The sequence below is a fragment of the Telopea speciosissima genome, chromosome 3, assembly GCF_018873765.1.
Source record: "Telopea speciosissima isolate NSW1024214 ecotype Mountain lineage chromosome 3, Tspe_v1, whole genome shotgun sequence".
NCBI lineage: Eukaryota > Viridiplantae > Streptophyta > Magnoliopsida > Proteales > Proteaceae > Telopea > Telopea speciosissima.
In genome coordinates, this window is record NC_057918.1 from 35,894,289 (window position 1) to 35,916,904 (window position 22,616).

General features: G+C 42.2%; 1 protein-coding gene across 3 annotated transcripts; it reads left to right on the forward strand.

The window, feature by feature from the left end:
* Positions 1 to 9,177: 9,177 nt before the first annotated feature.
* Positions 9,178 to 10,621, forward strand: LOC122653695 (lysM domain receptor-like kinase 3). Of its 3 annotated transcripts, none has more exons than XM_043847628.1 (2): positions 9,178 to 10,045; positions 10,094 to 10,621. In XM_043847628.1, the coding sequence occupies exons 1-2, from the start codon at positions 9,210 to 9,212 to the stop codon at positions 10,605 to 10,607; spliced, it is 1,350 nt and encodes a 449-aa protein (XP_043703563.1). In that variant the 5' UTR covers positions 9,178 to 9,209; the 3' UTR covers positions 10,608 to 10,621. The 3 variants fall into 3 exon arrangements, with proteins under 3 accessions (XP_043703563.1, XP_043703562.1, XP_043703564.1); XM_043847627.1 differs by having other exon boundaries at positions 9,178 to 10,022; positions 10,056 to 10,621; XM_043847629.1 differs by having other exon boundaries at positions 9,178 to 10,014; positions 10,066 to 10,621.
* Positions 10,622 to 22,616: the final 11,995 nt, after the last annotated feature.

Sequence of the window (22,616 nt, forward strand, 5' to 3'; positions counted from 1 at the left end):
CAATTCTTGGAATCGATCAAGTCCTCTTAGAGTCCTCTTGCTTTCACGATCAATCAATCGAGTCCTCTTGCTTTCATGATCAATTGAATTCTCTCAAATCAAGATTGAACGGTCCAATTCTTGGAATCGATCAAGTCCTCTTAGAGTCCTTTTGCTTTCAAGATCAATCAATCAAGCCTTCTTGCTTTCAAGATCAATTGAGTTTTCTCAAATCAGGATTGAACGATCCAATTCTTGGAACCAATCAAGTCCTCTTGCTCTCAAAATAAATTAGGATAAATCAAGTCCTCTTGCTCTCAAGATAAATCAAGTCCTCTTGCTCTCAAGAACTAATCAAGTCCTCTTGCTCTCAAACATAAATTAAGATCTATCAAGTCCCCTTGCTCTCAAGATAAATTAAGATCAATCAAGTCCTCTTGCTCTCAAGAACCAATCAAGTCCTCTTGCTCTCAAGATAAATTAAGAACAATCAATTTGTCTTGCTCTCAAGACTGATTGAGTCCTCTTGCTCATAATCCAGATCAGTTGAGTCCTCTAACTCTCAGATAAGATTTTTTTGCTCACCCTCAAAACTTGATTCTCGGTTGAGCGGTGTCGTATCACCCTCAAAACTTGATTTTCGGTCGAGCGGTGCCTTATCACCCTCAAAACTTAATTTTTGATCTAGCGGTGCCTTATCACCCTCAAAATTTGATTTTCTGTCAAGCTGTGCCATATCACCCTCATACATTCTCTATTGATTAAGTAGAGTCATTTCCTCATTAACTTCTAGTTCATCTAAATCTTTTTCTAGATTTAGCGAATGATTTCAACCCGTTTGAATCTTTTTCAAGATTTAACGGATGATTCTTCAAAATTTAGCAAAAGATTCCTTACCATCTGAGTCTTTGATTTCTGACCATTCGGGTCGACTGTTACTCTCAGGTAAAAGACCGAAAGGTCACTTGCCAGAAGAGTACAGAATGAAGACCGTTACTCTTAGACGTGTGACCGGATGGGTCACCCGATAATAGAGTGTGGAATGACAGAATGAAGACCGTTACTCTTAGACGTGTGATCGGATGGGTCACCCGATAATAGAGTGCGGAATGACAAAATGAAGACCATTACTCTTAGACGTGTGACCAGATGGGTCACCCAATAATAAAGTGCGGAATGATGGAATGAAGACCGTAACTCTTAGACATGTGACTGGATGGGTCACCCGATAATAGAGTGCGGAATGACAGAATGAAGACCGTTACTCTTAGACCTGTGACCGGATGGGTCACCTGATAAAAGAGTGTGGCATGAAATTACTTTGAGTTGCTGAATGATCGGTATTATCATGAAGATTTGGTTATTCCTAATTTTTTTTATCGAAAGTTTTCATCGCCATTAACCGCCTGTTTGGTAACTCCGGTTGAGTGGTACCACATTACCCTCACATAATAAAGATTTAAGTTCTTCCCGAGTTTTTCTTTTGAGGTTTATCGAAGGATTTCATCGTGATCAACCGTCTATTTTGGCAACTCTGTCGCCTTTGAGCAAAGCATCAGCAGTACATGCTTTTGGTGACAAAATTAGTTGGTCTTTTGTCTTTACCCTTCAGCTGTTGGCACAAGCCTCGACCAAAGAGGGGCAAACTGTGGACACCAATTTTTGTCTCCACCTTCGACGATGATGACAACAGGACACGGATAGACATCGGTATCTCTCTCAAGAAGGACTCTTGTCCCTACATCTGAACCAAATCACCCTAACATCCATAAAATGACTCATAAGACCCTTTACTGAACACTGAAGGAGGTACTGCTCACCCTCCCCCACCACGGCGGTACTAATCTAGCCAAGGGTGAGGGTCCTCCCTCCCCTATAAATAGGAGGGCCCCCCTCCCTCCAAAACAAGCTTTTCTCGGGTAGGGAGACCCTCCAGGGCTTGTTTTGCCCCCTTTTCACCCTCTTTTCTTCCGTCTTTCCCTCATGAGTATGTGAGTGAGTGGAGTTCTTCGACGTGGGTAGATCCTTAGGTTTCCCATCCAAGTATAGAGCGATTCTGCTCTTAGGTATTGCTATCTCGTCAGTGTACGGATAACGAAAAACCTCCTTCACAGCCGTTATTCTATCTGTATACAGATAACAAGAATCCCTTATATAGTCGTTACTCTGCCCAAAGTTTGAGTAGTGAAAACCATCTCATATAGTCCTTACTCTGTCCGACAAGAGAGAGACAAGCAAATCGTCCGTCTCCACCTGAGCCGTGGGACATCACATATTTCTCACTCAGTGCAGTTTGGTTTAATTCGTGTATTTCTTGACAGGTATCTGTATCTTTCCTTCTTATTATTTTTGGCATAATGTAGACAATTAAAGTAACTCGTTTTAGTGCACATAGTAAATGATTTTTCTTTCTTTGTCATGATTAGTGCATCATAACTTAGCCTTACATGTTAGTATAGGATATATTATTAAGGGAGAATATTCGAAAACCAGCATCTAGTAGAAAGACCGATTTATCCGGGCAAGGGGGATGCCTAACACTTTCCCACCCTCGTAACCTAACTACTTACCCTGAATCTCTGACCAGACCATATGGAATCACGTAGCCCTTTCCGCCAACCCCGGATGGGGCTACACCGTTTGGGTCCTAGGCCATTTCTTTATAAAGCATGATCCCAATCCCCATGATGATATATAAGAACGATACGCTGTTATTCATCAAAGCCAATTCTTATAGCCAAGAGGCCGAGGAACCCTCGTCCCGAGGACCACGGTACTTACAATCGTGCTTTGGCTAGAACCTTTACTCCCCAACGGTATAAATTTTGTATGTCTACTGCTTTGTGCCTTGTGTCTTTTATCATCATGCTTTTCCTAGCTTGGAATATTAGAGGGTTAAATAACAAATTTACTCATAAATGCCTCCGGCTTCATGTTAAAAAAACATTCTCCTGACTTTATTTTTCTTTGTGAAACTAAATGCGTTGATCATTCTTCTGATTGTGTCACAAAAATTTTGCCTGCTTATACTTCTTGTTGTTCTATCAGTAGTTCAGGAACCAAAGGAAGGGAAGGAGGTTTATGGGTGTTAGCTAAACCACATTTTAAAATACTTGTCACAAAGTCTCTCCAACACTTTATTGCATTAAAAATTTTAGACAGATTTGATAGGGCTTTCTGGGTAATCTGTGTTTATGTCCCTCTGCATGTTGGACCTCGTGCGATTTTTTTGGAAGAACTATATTCATTCCTTACACAACTGGATAGTTTCTTCTGCATTATTGGAGACTTCAATGAGATCTTACGGCCAAAAGAAAAATTGGGCAGTTTTGTGTTTAAACAGTCGAATGCTTCTCTCAAACTTTCATCACTTATTTCTGATCTGGGGCTGGATGAAATAAAGTTTAAGGGATCGTGGTTCACCTGTACAAACAAGCAAAAACCTCCTCACCTGATAAAGGAATGTCTGGATCATGTTTTTGCCTGCCAATCCTGGTTAGCAGCATTTCCTAAGGCTACCATCACAAAACTTTCACCGATTGGCTCTAACCATAACTCTATCCTTTTGTCTACTGATGGGAACCGTCCAACTTATAAGAAATTATTTCATTTTCAAGATGCCTAGACTTACCACCCTGACTTTCCCAACTTCTGCCAAACCATTTGGCAGAATTTCTCCAGCGATCTTTTTCATATTAAATTGTCTACCTTATCTAATGCTCTTCGGCATTGGAATAGAGAGGTTTTTGGACATGTGTCCAATTTGCAATTTTCACTAACAGAATAGCTTTTACACCTTTCTAAGAGTTCTTGTCCAGATCAAGCTTCGCTTCACCATACCTCAACTCAATTAAATTGGCTTTTCCAGGCTGAGGAGGTCTTTTGGATGCAGAAATCCAGACAATTTTATATTCGGGATGGTGATAGAAATACCAGGTTTTATCACTCTATTTGCAAATCCAATTTGTGGCACCGACGCATTGAGATGTTGATTGATGACAATGGGAATCATGTTGAGGATCCTAAATTGATGGCTCAATTGTTTGCTAGCCATTTGGGCACTATCTTCACCACATCTAATCCTCTGGACGCTTCTTTTGTTGAATGTCTATTTCCATCGGTTTTGTAGGAACAGGATCAATCAATCCTCACTGATTTGCCTTCTTTGGGGTAAATTAAAAAGGTTATCTTCTTGTTTGATCCATTCAAGGCTCCTGGACCTGATAGCTTTCAGGCTGTTTTTTTCCATAAGTTTTGGGACTTGATCCATCAGGATTTATTTTCTCTTGTATCCAATTTTTTTCTTAATGCCCATATTCCTTCTGGTCTTAACCATATTCTTATATGCATGATTCCTAAAACCCCCACTTCATCCAAGGTAGGAGATTTTAGGCCTATTAGCTTATTTAATGTCACCTATAAAATTCTCTCAAAACTTATTGCTAATAGACTTAAACCTTTGTTGTCCAATATCATTTCTCTTTTCTAGGCCGCCTTTCTTCCTGGGCGACAAATTTCTGATAATATTATTATGGCCCATGAGATTTTCTATTTCTTTAAGCATTCCCAGAGCAAGACTGGCTATGTGGCTATTAAACTCGATATGTCCATAGCCTATGATAAACTCGAGTGGGGCCTTATTCTTTCTCTTTTTGATTGTCTCGGGTTCGGTGACCATTGGAAGAATCTCATCTCTGCTCTCATTTCTACCACTTCTTTCTCCATTAAGTTGGATGGAAGCCCTTTTGGGATGTTCCATGCGTCCAGAGGTTTGCGTCAGGGGTGCCCTCTTAGCCCCTATCTTTTTATTATTGCGATGGAGGTGTTATCTCGCCTTTTTGCTGCCTATAGAGACTTGAACCTTTTTCATGGCATCAAGATTGCTTGGACGGCACTTGAAATCACTCAGCTTTTATTTGCTTATGATATTTTTGTTTTTTGTTGGGCTTCATATGAAGATCTGTCAACGGTAAAGGCCATTCTGGACCTCTTCTCAGATATTTCTAGGCAAGAAATTAACTATTCTAAAAGTGGATTGCATTTTAGTAGAAATGTCCCTGTTTCTACCAAAAAGTACCTTGGGGAATTGATAGGAATTAAGGAAATGTCTCCAAACTCTACATACTTGGGTACTAATCTCTTTCCTTGCAGATCTAAGGTTAAGGACTTCAGCACTGTAGTTACCAGAATGCAGAACAAACTTTCAACTTGGAAGTCTCACCTCTTATCCTACGCAGGTCGCAGAGTTTTAATTCAGTCCATCCTTGCTTCAACTCCTGCTTATCTTATGAATTGTTTCCTATTTCCAAGTAAAATTTGCAGGAATATTGATTCCATTTGTCTAAAGTTCTAGCTCGGGAACAAGCAAGGTGGCAGAAATGTAACTCCTATAGCTTGGGATAAAATGTGCCGTCCCAAGTCGTGAGGAGGTCTGGGGTTTCGCAAGGCTGAGATCCATAATAAGACCCTATTGCTAAAGCTCGGATGGAGGGTGATTATCCAACCACAATCCTTATGGGCATGGATTATTAAGGCCAAATATTTTCCTTATACCTCCTTTTTTTATCCAACCACTAGATCTAAGAGAGGATCCTCAATTTGGAATAGTATTGCTCATATGATCCCTAGTCTTGAGAAAATGGTTATCAGGAAAATTGGAAATGGTAAGGATACTTTCTTTTGGAGTGATAGATGGAATCCATCCTTTTCTTCCTGCTTAGCTAATCTGGCATTGTGCTCTTTATCTGATCGTGATAAAAGGACCACGGTCTCTCGGATTTTGGAAGAGGAAAGCAACTCTTCCAATAATCTCCGATCCTTGTTGCCTACTCATATGCACCCTTTGATTTTTAATGTAAATTTACTTACGTTTGATGACAATGGTGGTGCATTTTTCATAAAAATGGCATCTTTAACACTCAAACTACTGCTAAATTTCTGCTCGTTTCTCCAGGTTCCAAAAATAATGTTCATACCTCTTGGTGGAATTTCTTTTGGAAACTCAAACTTCATTCTAAATTTAAGATGTTCTTCTGGCATGTGATACATGTAGGGCTTCTAGTCAAGGCTTCTCTTTCCAAATGGACACAGATCGATCCCACTTGTGCGTTCTGTGGAAAATGCATCGGATCTTACTGGCATCTCTTCCTATCTTGCGATTGGGTCAAGCACATCTGGGTGGCTGGCCTTCTGGGTTTACACACTGAATTTCTAGCTTATGATTCCATAAGTGATTTTTGTGTTCGGTTATTTTCTTCCAAAAAACTAGACAAAGTTTCCATTTCTTGGTTTTTTTGAGGTGTTTATTATTACGTGTTACTATGTTTGGAATACCCGAAATAAAGTGTTGTTCAATTTCGAAAAACCAAATGCTTTGGGGGTCTTGCGCCAGGTTTCACGCTGGCTGTCAGAACTACATTTGCAACCCTTCCCCTCCTTGCCCAATTCTATACCTAAGGATTCTTGTTATTTTTATACAGGACATTCTTGGATACCCATTCCTAAATATGAATATCCGATCTTATTGTGTGCAGGAATCCGGACCCCAGGGATAAGACTGGCAGGTTGGGCGTATTTGGTTTTGTTGGATGGAAGGTTTTTGTTTTTTGGTGCAGGACAGATTTCGACTTCTAAGGATTGGGATCTGGAATTGTACAGTATCAAGGCGGGTCTCGACCATGCACAGGCTCTAGGCTTACATATCAGAGAGATTTGGTGCTCTAACTCACAGATAGTTACTGTTCTTCCATCCCCTACTAACATTACTTGGCCATGGTTATATATCCAAGACCTTATGTATATCTGTAATCGTGAGCCGGATGTCGTTTTTAGCAACTTTAAGAATCCCGTTTGTTTGGACATTGTGCGTAACCTAGCAGCTTACGCATAGGGTTCTTAGCTACGATAGGTTTTCGCTGTACTGTGCTTCCTTTTATCTTCAAAAAACCAAAAAAAAAAAAGTCAACGTATGGAATGGGATTGTTGAAGGAAGTCATGGAGTGGTGGAATCCCATTATTGTCTAATGAAAATTGGAAGTCATGGAACTGCGTTGATAAGTATGAATGGCATATATTATATGACAATATATTGGGTAATGGACGCTGGAGCTTATCATTAAATGAGAAAGTCCAAAAAGTGCCTTTGGCTAATTTGAGAGAGAGGTATCCACGACGCCAATGTGGAGAAATCTACCATGCCACACCAATGATGATTTGAAGAATAATATTTTTCATGTGAACTCTACATGGTTAAAATAGGCGAAAGAAAATAATAAAAAGAAGGGAGAAAGTTCTCTATCCGGGAGTGTGGTCTATGCCAACACTCCCATGAGTCTATCTCTCTCCTTCCCATTTAAAAAGACACCTCTGCCCCTTTATTTTAAGGAGGAGAGAGATAGACACATGGGAGTGCTGGCGTAGATCACACTCCCACACAGAAAACTGCTTCCCTAAAAAGAAACTTCATGTAAAGAGGGGTAGTATATATGACATTGTGGAACTTCCCTATAAATTTTATGGCAAAAACACGAACTCTAAGCATGAGGTTGAATCACCTACCAATACATGAAGGGTTCACATACAGTTTCATGACAACATGTCTGCTTTTGCTTTCATAAATGTTCCCTCCATGCTTCAATTAAGAATATTTAGAGTAGCATTTAAGGAAGCAAAAGGCTATGTATGGTCACAAAATCATATGAAAATGAATTGACCAGTCCAATCATTAGATACAGAGGATATAGTGTAGGTTAGCCACACGCCAAATTTCAAAGTCTCATTCAATTAAATGACCCTCCCACATATTGGCATGCATCTCACATATATAATTATAATATCCTGACAATTATTGAATTTATTTTTTACTTTTCAATGTTTTATTTTACTAAAGGTTGACAAAATTTTATTTCTAGCCTAACATTCATGTAATCCTATGCCATTTCAAATAATAATTATAATAATAAGGGAGAGGGTTGGACATGCCACTGGCTTTCTTGGAGCTTAGCGATTGTGCCCAATGGAAAGTGTGGGAAGGGGAGGGCAAGGGGTCATTTCCATAGGGGGTGAGAGGGAGACAAACTTAGGTTGGGCATATTACCCTAATAATAATAAAAACAATGACAACAATAGGGAACAAGAATGCTAACCAATCGTGTGGTTCTTGTGTCTAGACACAGGATTGCCTGAAATTACCACTCAACTCTATGAACTACAAATCTCATTTTGTAAAATGCTCTTGCACGCGCTCCTGTTGACCCTAATGTTGGTACATGCGCTACTCAACTAGATAATGATCTCTTGCCCTAATGGGAAAAGACTCTCTGAGCCTAAGGCGTACACTATGCTTCCTCACATTCATTATCATATTAGGGAAAGAGAACGCTATCTAGTTGTGTGCGACGCGTGGTTCCTATGCCTAGACATAGGGCCGAACAATGATCATCGCATCCCCATGGAAAGGCAGAAATCTCTAAGGACACGACATTCATTTTGCACGGTCCTATATCTAGGCATAGGAACCACGCATCCCCTATGACTGGGTAGCGTTCTCTTTCTCATTGTATTAATTGTTTTAGAAAGAGAAAGAGAGAGAGAGAGAGAGAGTAGCTAATGAGATTGATGCAAATGTCACACAGTTTGGTTGTCTTATTTTCCCTTAAAATAAATAAGAGAAAGGATTGGGTAGGAGTGTAGGACACGCTAATACCTATGTGCCTATCTCTTTCTTTCTCACATGAAATGACTTTATTGCCCTCCTATTTTACATTTACCATACCTCATACCTCTTTGTGCTGCTGCAGTGCTGCTGCTCGCTAAGAGAACCTCTCCCAATATATAAATACATAAAATGATGGTGCTACTACCATATGATAATGTTCGGAGTGCCTAACTCGGTAACTGCATTATTTATTGCCAGCAGCAAGTCCAATACCAATTGCCTTTCTTCTTCCACATTCTTCCAGAGCTCACCGGCGGCGACAGCATTCAGCTTCCGTAAATGGATTCAACTCTGCTATAGCCCGCCGCTGGAACAATCACTTCGACTGGAGCTCCTCCGCTGCTTCTCCAATCTCAATTTCAATCTCAATCTAGCCCCAGCAAGCAACCGCACTACTACGCCCAATTCCACAATAAACTCCATTACCGTTAACCCTCAAAACTCCTCACCCGCTCCAAACCCAATACCCAATGCCACCTTCACATTGAAATCTATCTGCGCCTCTATCTTCCATATGTGCAACTGTTTAAAGAGAACTGATGCAACAGAACCCACAGCTACCCTTCGCAGCTCCCGAAACTCACGACTTTCCAAATGCTCTTCCTCCATGTCCCAGTCACAGGATTCTCGAACTTCTCCCATTTCCCCTTCAATTTCTAGCGCCGAGCACTCCATTAGTAGGAGCAGGAGCAGCACTTCAAGCGCTGTCTGTACCAGCGGTTCTATCAATAAGGGCTCATCCAGAGCTTCGATTTCCAGCAAAACATCCCTTTCCAGCATCCGTGAATCCTTGCCCGATAACCCCAACATCTATGATTTCTCCGAAATCTGCGCTGCCACCAACAACCTCTTGGCCAAACGCTTCTCCTCTTCGTCGGCTGTCTGGCGTTGCTCTCTCCACGGCAAGGACGCCATCGTCATCCAGCGTAGGTTGCGACGCTCCATGGAAGCCTCCATGCTCCGCGAACGGCTCTCCTTGATCTGCAGGAGCCACCACTCTAGCTTGATCAAATTGCTTGGTGCGTCCATCTCCGGCGATCATATCTACCTTGTCTACGAGTATGTAAACGGGGTCAGCCTCGCCGATTGCTTACGGAACCCTAAAAACCCAAACTTCACGGTCCTCTCCAACTGGATGTCGCGAATGAAGGTGGCCATAGATATCGCCCAGGGGCTCGATTACATCCACAACTCATTTGGGTTTAACCAAAATTTCGTCCACAACCACATCAGGAGTACCGGCTTGATCGTTACGGATCAACCCTCGTTCCATGCGAGGATCTGTCACTTCGGCACGGCAGAACTCTGCGGAGAGATCCCTGAGTATCATGATCAGCATCAGGAGGGAAAGTGCGATGTCACAGAGATGTCGAAAGCCTCGGCTTCTCTTTTTTCGAGATTGCAGATAGCAGACAACCGGAGCATGAGATTCGAAGGGACGAGAGGTTACATGTCGCCGGAATTTCAGGCGACCGGTATCGGAACTCAGAAATCCGACGTGTTTGCTTTTGGGGTTGTGCTCTTGGAATTGTTGTCGGGAGAGGAGCCCTTTAGGTATAGATTGGATGAGGAAAAGAAGGATTACCGGAGAGTCTCGCTGATCGAGATGGCCAGGGAAGCGATGGAGGAGGAAAAGGATGTTACGGGTAAGGGTGAGGAAGAAGGTGAAGGTGGACGGACCGGGTGGTTGAGGAGATGGGTGGACCGGAGGTTGAAAGATTCTTTTCCGGTCGAGGTGGTCGAGAAGATGACACGTGTAGCGCTGGATTGCGTTGACGTGGATCCAGGTAGGAGGCCTAACATGCGTGACGTGGCCGGGAAGATTTCCAAACTCTACTTGAAGTCGGAACGGTGGTCCAACTCCTTGGTTGGTTTACCTACGGGCATCACCGTTTCTTTAGCCCCTCGATAAAAGAACCAGAATATTTTTTAATGGAATTACGTAAATGCCCCTACTAAATCCTATTTTGTCTTTTTGTTGAAGTTTTTTTTTTCGTCATTGATGACGATCACCAAATCCAAATCGCAGGCAGGTTCTACAAATTACCATAGTTTTGTAAATAGTAGGTGTGGTTACAGCAAAGATGAGGTCGACACTTAACATTACTTTTGTGTATTTTGTGATTTTGGGATTCGTTTGTTTCTTTATTGGCTTGAAAATAGAATAAATGAGAATGATAGAATTGAAGACATCATGGGATACGTCATAAGTGAGATTTTTTGTCACCTTTCTCCAAAAAAAAAAATTATATTAAATTTAAGCTTTTTTCGTTTTTTTGGTAAGAGAAATTTATTAACGCCAAACGTTCCAGAAGAGTTGGAATACAAGAGAAGATTAAGACAATGGGGCGGGATGTGATGCCAAACAAAATGATCTTGAACAAAGCGCCCAAAGAGGCAAGACAGTCTGCAACAGAGTTGCCATCCCTATGAATGTGCCTGAATTGGATATCCTCAAACCGAAGGGCGAGCTGAGAGGAATCCAAGATGATCGAAGCGATCCTCCAAGGAAGAGCGCCAATGACTTTGTTGAGGATATTGATAACAAGGAGGTTGTCACTCTCGATGATTAAATTCCGGATGTTGAGATTGAGCGCCATAGTAATGGCTGTTCGAACCGCAAGAGCTTCGGCAAGAACCGCATATATAGTTCCACCCAATACCGATGGCAAAATCACAAATGAAGGCTGATTCTGAGCTTCTACAAACACCTCCAATACCGGCTTTGTCGGGGTTACCTCTACTTGCATCGTCAACATTGAACTTGACATAGAGTGGAGGAGGACTCCACCCGATCAGAGCTGTAGTACGTGTCTCCGGCACCCGAAGAAGAGGGACATGGTCCCTAACCCCATTGATAGCACGCCTGATGATTATATCCTGCTTGAAGGATTGATTCCTGAAAATGAAATCCCAATATCCAATCCAAATGTGCCAAATGATGTTGCAAAAGTAAGCCAGTTCGATGTTGCTATCTCTGTTGTTCTTGTTCAAATTGTTGATGAAGTGAAGGATGATGTTTGTGAACTGCTGGTTAATGAATTGGTGGCTCAAACCTGATTGAAGCCACAATTGCTGAATAATTGGGCAGTCCAAGAAGAGATGATTGGCCGATTGTTCTTGAACTTGACACAGGGGGCAGTAAGGATTGAGATTCATTGCCCTTCTGTTAAGTAAATCTGGAAGCAGTAGCTTTTGATGCAAGAACTTCCAAATAAAGTGTTGAACCTTTGGAGTAGTGGGTAAATGCCAAACTTTCAGCCAAGTTGAATTCACATTGTGATCAAAACCCCTGATTGCAATGCTATAAGCTGACGCTACAGTAAAACAACCACTAGCTGCAAGAGCCCAAATACACTTATTCGGAGAAGGGAAAATAGGAATTGGGATGGAAAGAATTTTAAATGTTATGTCTGGATGCCACCAATGGAAAATCAAATCCCTAACCCAAGAGTTACTGGAGGCAACAATGAATTCAGCAACAGAAGAAGGGGCATCTCTAGGAAGAGGGAAGGGAGCTGCAAAAGGGGGACAATCTAGGATCCAAAAATCAAGCCAAGGATTGATAGACAAACCATTACCAACCCTAAAGCACAGACCTTTTCTAAGAAGGTCCTTCGAAGAACAAACCGACTTCCAACCCCACAAAGTCGAAGAAGGACAAGCAGCATATAGGAAAGTCAAGGAGGGGAAGTACTTTTCTTTCATCAACTGGCCCCAGAAGGAAGAAGAAGGATTGAGGAGTTCCCATCCCTTCTTGGCGAGCAAAGCCAGATTCATATGATTAGAAAGCTTGACATTGAGCCCACCAAATCTTTTTGGGAGGCAGATAGAGTTCCAAGAGACAGTAGGGGTCATTTTAGAAGTACCACTAGACCAATAGAAGTCTCTACTAATTGAATCAAGAGCTTTATGGACTGTAGAGGGGATTTTGAAACAGGACATAGTATACAAAGGCATCGCAGAGAGAGTAGATTGAATGAGAACAATCTTACCAACTGGACTAAGAAACTGAGACTTCCAATGTTGGAGTTTGCTTGAGACTCTGGCGATAAGGTTAGAACAATGAGATCTTGTAATCTTCCCATTAATAAAAGGAATGTCGAAATAGGTGTCAAGGGAGGATGTGGGGGTAATCTAGAAAAACTCCTTTAACTGTCTTTTAACAGCAAAAGAGACATTCGAATTGAATTGAGCTCTACTCTTGTTGATATTGATTACTTGACCTAAAACTTTGCGATAAGTTTGAAGGACTTTGTTAAGAGCTCGAGCTTCCGTCATAGAGGCTTCCCCAAACAAAATCAAGTCATCTACAAAAGCCATATGAGTGATGCACTCCCCTCTTCTGCATATTTGAAGTCCTGTAATGTGATTCTCTTCCTTAGCAACTGCAAGTTTAGTGGACAGGACTTCAGCACAAAGGACAAACAGGTAAGTAGAAAGTAGGTCTCCTTGTCTGAGTCCTCAGGATGGCTTGAAAAAAGGGAGCGAAGAACCATTGAAAAGCATGACACGTTGTACCCAAACCTGATCAAAGCCATAACTCAAGAGAGTCTTCTGCAAGAATGACCATTCCACCCTGTCACAGGCCTTGTTCATATCAATCTTGTGAGAAAAGAATCCTTTGCTTCCCCTCCTGGTTTTCTTGATCTTGTGCATGAGCTCATGACAAATTAGAACATTATCCTGGATATGCCTCCCCTTTATGATTTGATTGAAAGAGATGATTCTATTCAAGATAGGTCTCAATCTGCTTACCAGAATCCTAGAGATAATTTTGTATACAAAATTGCACAACCCGATGGGCCGAAATTCTGAGATGGATGAGGGATGTTCCACTTTAGGGATGAGGGCAATATAGGTCTGGTTCAGTTGGAGACTAAAGGCCCCTGTAAGGAAGAAATTCTTGACACATGCACATACATCAACTCCAATAATAGACCAAGAATTATGAAAAAAAATCCCTGAGAACCCATCCGGACCTGGGGATTTGTTGGATGGCATTGACATAACGGTGGAGAAAATCTCTTCATTAGTGACCGGCCTGTTGAGATTGAGATTGTCAATGTCAGAAATTCTGCCCCTTATATGATTGAAGTAAGAGTCCTCAACCTGTGGATTTTGAGTAATATAAAGATCCTTATAGAAATTTGTAAAGGCAATCCCATATCCATTTCCTCATAAAGGTTAAGCCCATTAACATTGATGCACCTGATCCGATTTCCAGCTCTTCTTTTCAATGTCGATTGATGGAAAAACTTTGAATTTCTATCTCCAAACTTGTACCATTGAGCCCTCGACTTCTGTTGCCATAACAATTCCTGTTGGTGAGCAAGTCTCTTTAATAGAGCAATCAAGTATTTCTCGTGGTAAAACCATTGATCATCCCTGAATTGCGAAGGAACTACATAATGTTCATTCAAATCAGCTTTGGACTCCTCAAACTTAGAGAAAATATCCCCCACATAGTGTTCGGGTAAATTTCACACATCACCCATTATGGTTTTGATGATAATAAATAAGTTAGTTGTACTAACTCTTGTCTAAAAGATGCATAGATAAGAGCAGAGCATCAAGTGAGGGGGAGCACTCAATTCAAGAGATTGATGCTCAAAACAACTTGAACTTGTCCAACCTTTCAAGACATCAAAGAATCATGAAGAATGGAGAACAAGTTTTGAAGACAAAGATCAAGACAAGTTAGAAGAACTCACTTTGAAGATACTCATGTAAAGAAGTGAAGTTCAAGACTTGAAGAATTGTGAAGACTTAGAATTGTACTAAGTTGTAAATTCATTTGTTAAAGTCACAATTGATGTAATGCATACACGCACATATACATTCATTTAGAATGACCTTAGGAGGTTAAATGGACCCCTAAACATGTGACTATTGAGTTTTGGAACCCCCTAAATCAAACCCTTTTGGAATCTCCCATGTAAGTCCAATAAAGGACTTAAAAATGAGAATTCAGAAATTTGAGAATCCAGCATGCCGGATCAAAATCCAGCATAACGGATCAACTGTTGATCTCAGGAAAATGGTCACAGTAGCTTGGTTAAGTAAGCTGGATAAGGATCCAGCATACCGGATCATGAATCAGCATGCTGGATTATCACTTTATAACTATTTTAATTTGACCATTGCACCTTGTTTCAATATGGAAATTAGGTAATCCGGCATATCGGATTGGAATCCAGCATAGCGGATTATTGTTGTCTAAATCTATCCGATCTTAAGACAATTTTCATATTGATTAGAGCTACCTAGCCTATAAATACCCTTTTGTTTAAGGCTCTAATGACTACTAAGAATCATCATTAAGAGACTTCATCACAAGCTCTAATTGCAATAGCCTAAGTGAGTATTCAAGTATCCAATCATCACAAGCTCACACACTCAAGCTCCTCAACCTCATCTAGCTTCAAGCTCCCAGGGTGGAAGGTAGCATACACTCCTACTAAGGTTGAGGTAACCCTTTTCCTAGTAGTTTTTACTTTATGTTTTAATTGAGTCCTCTTGCTCGGAATCAAGAGTAGTGAGTCCTCTTGCTCGGAATCAAGATTGGTTGAGTCCTCTTACTCGAAATCAAGAGTAGTGTTGAGTCCTCTTGCTCATTTCTCAAGAGTAGTTGTACGAGTCCTCTTGCTCTTACTCAAGATTCTTATAGTAAAATTCTCTCTAAGTTGAGAAGAGTGGACGTAGGCACATGTTGGCCGAACCACTATAAATCTTTTATGTCTCTCTTTAATTATTGCTTGTCAATTGATTAACTTTACTTTTTTATTTTCTGCATAATTTTTTTTTCCAACCTTCACCTATTCACCCCCCTCTAGGTGAATTCGCACATAGAATTTGTTCCAATCCTTAAGATCAAGCTGAAGAGACTTGAGTTTGGAGCACATTTTAAAAGAAGGAGATCCACGGGGCTGAATAGAATTCCAAGCAGTCATGATGATATCACAAAACCCAGGTTCGGAGATCCAGAAAGCCTCAAATCTGAAGGGCCTAGGAATTATCGGCCGTTGTAAGTCAGGCTGTAGAATTTTTGCTTGATGGTCCGAGGATGAAACAAATTCATAATAGACCTTAGCTTCAGGAAAAAGAGTGAACCAATCTGCATTTGCTAAGACTCTATTGAGTCTTGCATCAATTCTTCTGCTGCCAAACTGATTATTAGTCCAAGTAAATTGATTGACAGGAGAGCCAATGTCAGACACAAAGGCATTGTTGATAAAATTATTGAATAGAGTGAGCTGGGTATCAGTGATAGGGCGACCACCTCTTTTATCCTCTTTAAACAGATATGAATTCCAATCACGAATCAAAAGCCAAGGGAGTTGAATGGAGGAGGAGAGAGAGCCAATAATGAGTCGAATTGGGCTTTCCTAACAGACTCTGAGAAACAAACGACACATTCCATGTCTGATTCAAATCAGGGAGGAACATTTCCACATGGATACACCACTCAGATTGCTAAAGCAAAGTGACATGAACAACATTAGACCACAACAATAAAAGACCTCCAGCCCCATTAATTACTGGGGAGCAGACAAAATTTGGGAATGCAGAAACTACCAAGAAAATCGCTAGAATTTTTAGTTTCAGAAAGAAAATAGAAGGAAGGCTTGTGCTTGATCACTAGATGACGAATTTCACGCTTGGTCGAGGGTTGGCCAATTCCTCGACAATTAAGAGCTAAGGCTTCATATCTTACCCAGTGACTATTTACGGCCAGTCACCAAGGCCTCAGAATCAACCAACGTGGGAGTCTTGTTGCCAAAATTGACTTTCTTGGAGCACAAGGCGGAAGAAAGGAATTCCTGTCCAAAATAGATCCACTGAAGATAAACAATATGAACCCACAAAACCACCATTGGGAAAATAACACGTTTTGCAGGTGTATCTGTATTCCATCTTTGGAGCACCACCAAATGGCCATGATAAATCCAATGCTGAGAAAAAATTGTAACATTCATATCAATAGCATTATCCAAAAGATGGATCTCTTCCACCTTCACAGCCCTAGAATGGACCATCTTGTTAAACAAGGAATAAAACTCGAGAATCGATAATCGTACTTTGTCGAGCATCAACCCAACAACAAAAACTTGAAGGGTAAGTCTAGCATTTTCTAGCGCCAAGATAGAGACCTCCATAGAACTAGCATGTAGATCAGATAATTCAAATTTTAATGAAAACTTGGCCGCTAAACGTTCAGAAAATGCCTTGTGACAAGAAGCTTCAACAAAAGAGAAAGGAGAAATGGCTAATGTAGACTGTTGGTGCTCAATGGGGAGGAATAGAGCTTGGCACGATTGTTCCACAAGTACAAACACACACAGGGATGCCACAAGGGTCGAAGAAGGTTTGGCAAATCCACCCCCAAAACCAATCCTACATATAATGTCTTCCGTAAAGAATCGAGCCACATAGTCATAACCGTGAACGCAACATAGCATAACACACACATGATGAACAAAACATAGGTTTTTGATGATCACATGCAAAGAGATGAGGGAGGATAATAGTAAGCCGCAATAAATGATAGCTTTAAGGGAATGCACCTCGAGTAGCTCAAACAAAATAAATGAAGAACCAATCTCAAATCTCATCCATAATCATTACAGTAACAAGAGAAGATGAAGGGACTCACTGGATAGAGAAGATCTGCATCGATAAACCATGGAGAGATAGTGAATGTTATAGCCTTAACTGAGAGGGCCTGCACTAAACGGCACACAAGCATGCCCCTACGAAGGACGGAGCGAACAAAAAAAGCCCGCAGGTAGATAATAAGGCCAGAAACGATCGAGACCACACTTCGCCTAATTGTGAGGCCAAAAATAATGATAATCCTCAAAATACAGAGTATTCCAGCTGAGCAACGATGAACGACACCTCCTAGGGCTCTCCGCTTCACCACCACTATTCAGTCGCTAACGCTGACCCAAAATTCTTATGATTATATGAAGAAGGTGCTTACAGATAGGCGATTAGTAGAGGCATACTCGTTTAAAAGAAATTTTGAGAACTAAAACAGCGTTGGGAACTCTGGGTCCATTGGGAGAGATCTAAGAGAAGATCAACAGCAGGAAAAAGAGGTGCAGTAGCTCAAGAGCATGGAGTGCATATAGATCATGAGAATCCGACACAGGGATCGGCGGCAAGAAACTTCGTTACCTTCGCTTGAGAACCTCGGTTCTTCTGCTCTTAGAGAGAGAGCTCCTTTCTCTCATAACTTATTTTAGTTCTCGTTTCTAGTGGCTATTAAATTTAAGCCATACAAATACTAAATGACCTAAGCTCTATTTGCAATGTCATTAGCCTTTCTATGCTGCTTTTCCCAAAAGCTGGCTCTAGCGTATTCGATGGGGCAGCCCATAGAGGGGAGGTGTGAACCCAAGAACCAATGATAGCAATGGGTTTTCACGTACCTCATACTACCACGTGGTAGTATAAATGCTACCTATCAATATGTGCATGACACATGGTGCGTATGACTTAGGGGTGAAACAAGGCCGGGTTTTTTAAAATCCTGGCCCAACCTTGAGTCCTCTTAGCCCAACCTAGCCCTAGTTTGGGCTAGATATCTCAGCCCTAGGCCCAATCAGGCCTTGATTATCCTTGATCAGGTTGGGTTGGGCCGGGTTGGCCTTGATTGACCTTGATTTTTTCTAGGGCCTAGTTGGCCCTTAATACACCACTTTTTATGCATCCAATCTCTACCTTACACGTGGCCTCCCTTGGGCTACAAGCAAACTGGTTCTCAAACCAAAACTAAAAAAGCCACGCTCAAGACAGTTATACCGGCCATGACACATCAGCAAAGACAGTTGTGAACTTCTAAGTGGGTATAGGCTTATAATCGTAATTCACGTGCCACATATGGAAAGGCCCCAAGATTTGATGAGGGAATCTTGGTTCTATAAAGGTTTCCTAATCCGATCATGCGGGGACCACTTTACCAGAATGGAAAGGTCCACTGGAAGAACGGAGAGATGAAATAGGAAAGGGATGGGACTCGAATTTGTATAAATAAGAGCCATAGTGCTCATGTAAAGGGGAATTCATTTATTCATTCATCAATAAAGAAATCAAGAAACTTAGCAGAGTTATCTTCATTTTTCCCTAATTCATCCCTAGCCCAAGGCTAGCTTGAAAGTTGTATTGCCTGAGGGCCTTCCTCCGGGCAGATTCTTTGTGCAACATTTTGGCGCCATCTGTGGGAAGCGAAGAACAGAGGCCTATGAAGTTCTCACCGTGACTAACACCAGAAATAAGTCAAAAGTCATAAGGGCCGCCGCAGCTGCAACAGCCGTTGCACCAACTATTGCTCCCGCTGTCGCTCAGGGAGGAACTTTGGGCAAACTTGCAGGCTCTTGTCAGGCGACGAAAGATCTTATCCTCGAAGTGAATGAATCACAGCAGGAGGAATCTCATCCAAGACTTCCTGGAGACCCACCGCGGTACGTGATGGTGGAACAGTTCGATGCGCTGCAGACTCGCTAGTAGGACAAGATGGAGCAGATGCTGAAGCTGCAGCGTGATTTCTTATAGGGGATCCAAATACCCCCACGTCCACCGTAGGACAGAGAAAAAACTCCTGCCCTGAAGCATAGCAAGAACCACAGTAACGTGAACAACGCCAGACGGAAGGACAAGGAAGTACCGAGGAACGCCAAGAATCAGGGTTCCCAGATGACTAAAGTCGAACAAACTCTGAATGACAAAGTCTTGGAACTACAGGATCAGATCCAGGGTTCTCGCGCCTCCAACCACGCTCCTTCTCCAACTTTGTGGGCCTGGGGCGAGCCTTCCTGGCTTACTTTGTGAGCAGCAGGATCCACAAGAAGACTGCCACCAATCTTCTGGCCATAAAGCAACTCCCCAATGAGTCAATTAGGAACTTTCTTACAAGATTCAATAAGGAGGCTCTGAAGGTGTGAAACCTAGATCAAATGGTGAAGTTTCAGGCGTTACGCAGCGACATCCGAGATGTCGAGTTGAAGAAGTCCTTAATCATGGATGAACCAGGGGATACGTATGAACTTTTCTCATGCTATGAGAAGTATATCAATCTAGCTGAAGTTCTAGCCGTAGAGTAAGAAAAAGAAGATAAACCTGAGAAGAATGGCCAAGAAAAGAAAGACAGCCATGTCGGTGAGAACAATTCAAAGCATAGTAGAGATGAGAAGGAGGGAAGGAGGAAGAGAGAGGACAAAAAGGCGTGGGTTCCCAAGAGTGACGTGGAGCCAGAACCTATTTACACCATCCTCAATCACAAACGAGCATACATCTTGAATAAGATAAAGGACCAGGTGACCCTGCGCTGGCTGGCTAAAATGGTGAAACCCGCGCATGAGCGCAATAAGAATAAATATTGTCGATTTTACCATGACCATGGCCACGACACCGAAGACTGCAAGCAGCTGAAGAACGAGATAGAAGCACTCATCTAAAGAGGCCATCTAGGCCGATTTGTCAAAAAAGATGGTAATGACAGAAGTTAAGACCATCGTGCCCAGGAGCCAGAGTTGAAGCCTAGATCACCTGCTCGATTGGATAGAGAAGACCATACCAGAGAAAAATAACATGCTGAGAATGCCCCCGTAAGGGAAATAGCCACCATATATGGAGGCCCAGGGTTTGGAGGCGAGTCCTCCAACTCAAGAAAAAACCATGTTCAAAGTGTGTTCCAGACGGAAGTACCGGACAAGAGGAGGAGAACTGAGCATCAGATTACCTTCTCGAATGAAGATTTATCTAACATCCAGTCTCCCCACGATGATGCTCCGGTGATCAAGATGACTATCGCCAATTGTACGGTGGGAAGGATCCTTGTGGATAACAGGAGCTCAGTTGACATCTTATACTACGATGCATTTGAGAAAATGCTCTTGAAACTTGAGAAGCTGAAAAGAGTTGAATCCCCCCTGTATAGATTCAATGGGGCCCCGGTACATGGTGAGGGGTCAATTGAACTATTGGTGATGGTGGGGACGTAGCCCAGGCTTGCTTCAGTGAGGATGAACTTCCTGGTGGTGAAGGTAAACTCTACCCATAATGGAATACTGGGATGACCGGGGCTTAATGCTCTACAGGCAGTGGTCTCCACCCCACACCTGGTAATGAAGTTCCTAATCGATCAGGGAATAGGGGAGTGCCGAGGAAGTCAGATAACTGCCAGAAGATGCTACGAGGGATATCTAAGAGCCAAAGGTAAGGAACCACAGATGCTCGTAATTAACCTAGACAATAACCGGGATATCACCGAGCACGAAAGAACAGAGCCAGCAGAGGATTTAGTCCCCATAGAGGTTGTTGAAGGAGATGCAAAGCGTACCGTGCAGATTAGAGCAATCCTGAGTGGTGAACAGAGGAGCGCCCTCGTGAGTTTCTTGAGAGCCAACGCTGATATATTTGCATGGTCGACATTTTGACATGCCGGGAGTAGATCGGGAGTTAGCCGAGCATAGACTCAGTGTGTACCTTACCTCCTAGCAAGTTTTTTAGAAGAAGAGGACCTTCACCCCGAAGTGACAAGAGAAAGTGATCGAAGAGGTGACCAAGCTGTTATAAGCAGGCTTCATAGAAGAGAGGCCATCTATCTAGAATGGCTTTCTAATATTGTGATGGTGCCAAAGCCTCATGGCAAATGGCAGATGTGCATTGATTTCACCAATCTGAATAAAGCATGCCCTAAAGACTACTACCCTTTGCCTCATATTGATTTATTGATAGATGTAACGGCTGGCCATGAAATGTTTGAGTTTCATGGGCGCCTATTCAGGATATAATCAGATGAGAATGTACAAGCCTGATATTCTGAAAACTTCCTTCATCGTCGAAAGGAATACATACGATCATACCCGTATGCCCTTCGGGTTAAAAAATGCCGGAGCCATGTATCAAGGTCTGGTGAACCGCATCTTTAAGGGTCAAATAGGGTGTAATATGGAAGTATATGTAGATGATATGCTAGTGAAAAGCTTGAAGGCAGAACACCATATCTCCGATCTAGATGAGGCGTTTCAGGTCTTAAGGAAAAGCAAAATGAAGTTGAATCCGGTAAAATGTGCCTTTGGCGTCACCTCAGAGAAGTTCCTCGGGTTCATGGTCTCAAAAAGGGGAATAGAGGCTAATCCAGCTAAGATCAAGGCCATACTAGAGATGCATCCACCAGGCAGAGTCAAAGAATTACAGGAGTTAACTGGGAGAGTAGCGGTGCTAGGAAGGTTCATCTCTACTTTCGGTAACTGCTGCCTACCCTTCTTTCAGGCATTAAAAAATCAAGCGCGGGAAAGAGAAATGAAGGGGACCAAACTCACATTCGAGTGGACGGAAGAATGCTAGACAGCGTTCATGGAGTTAAAGAGATATTTGGCCCAGCCACCACTCTTGACCAAGCCGGAGCCAGGAGACACGCTCCAGCTTGATTTAGCCATTACTACAGTAGTGGTGAGCGTGGTGTTGGGGTACAGAGACCCATCTACTATGTTAGCAAGGTGCTCTTAGATGCAGAAACTAGATACAACAATGTGGAGAAGTACGCCTATGCTCTAATAACGACTGCTCGAAAGTTGAGACCTTATTTTTAAGCCTATATCATAGAAGTAATAACAAACCAGCCTCTGAAGAAAATCCTGGCCAAACACGACCATTCTGGGAGGCTAGTAGCATGGTCAGCAGAGCTGGGTGAATTTAACATTTAGTATAATCCTTGCGCTGCTATTAAAGCCTAATCCCTTGCAGACTCTGTCATTGAATGCACCTTACTCAAACAAGAGATAGTACCAGAGACTGAAGCTAGGGAGGTAACAGAGACTAGAGACTAAAGCTAGGGAGGTAACAGAGACTTGGACCTTGTTTGTGGATGGTTCATCTAATGCCAATGGGTGTGGCGGGGGCTTGATATTGA

Bases quoted from the DNA above. Each gene is read 5' to 3' on its own strand.
- LOC122653695 (XM_043847627.1), top strand. From the start codon at position 9,210: ATGTGCAACTGTTTAAAGAGAACTGATGCAACAGAACCCACAGCTACC. The intron at 10,023-10,055 runs CATGATCAGCAT...AAGTGCGATGTC, and splicing joins GCGGAGAGATCCCTGAGTAT to ACAGAGATGTCGAAAGCCTC.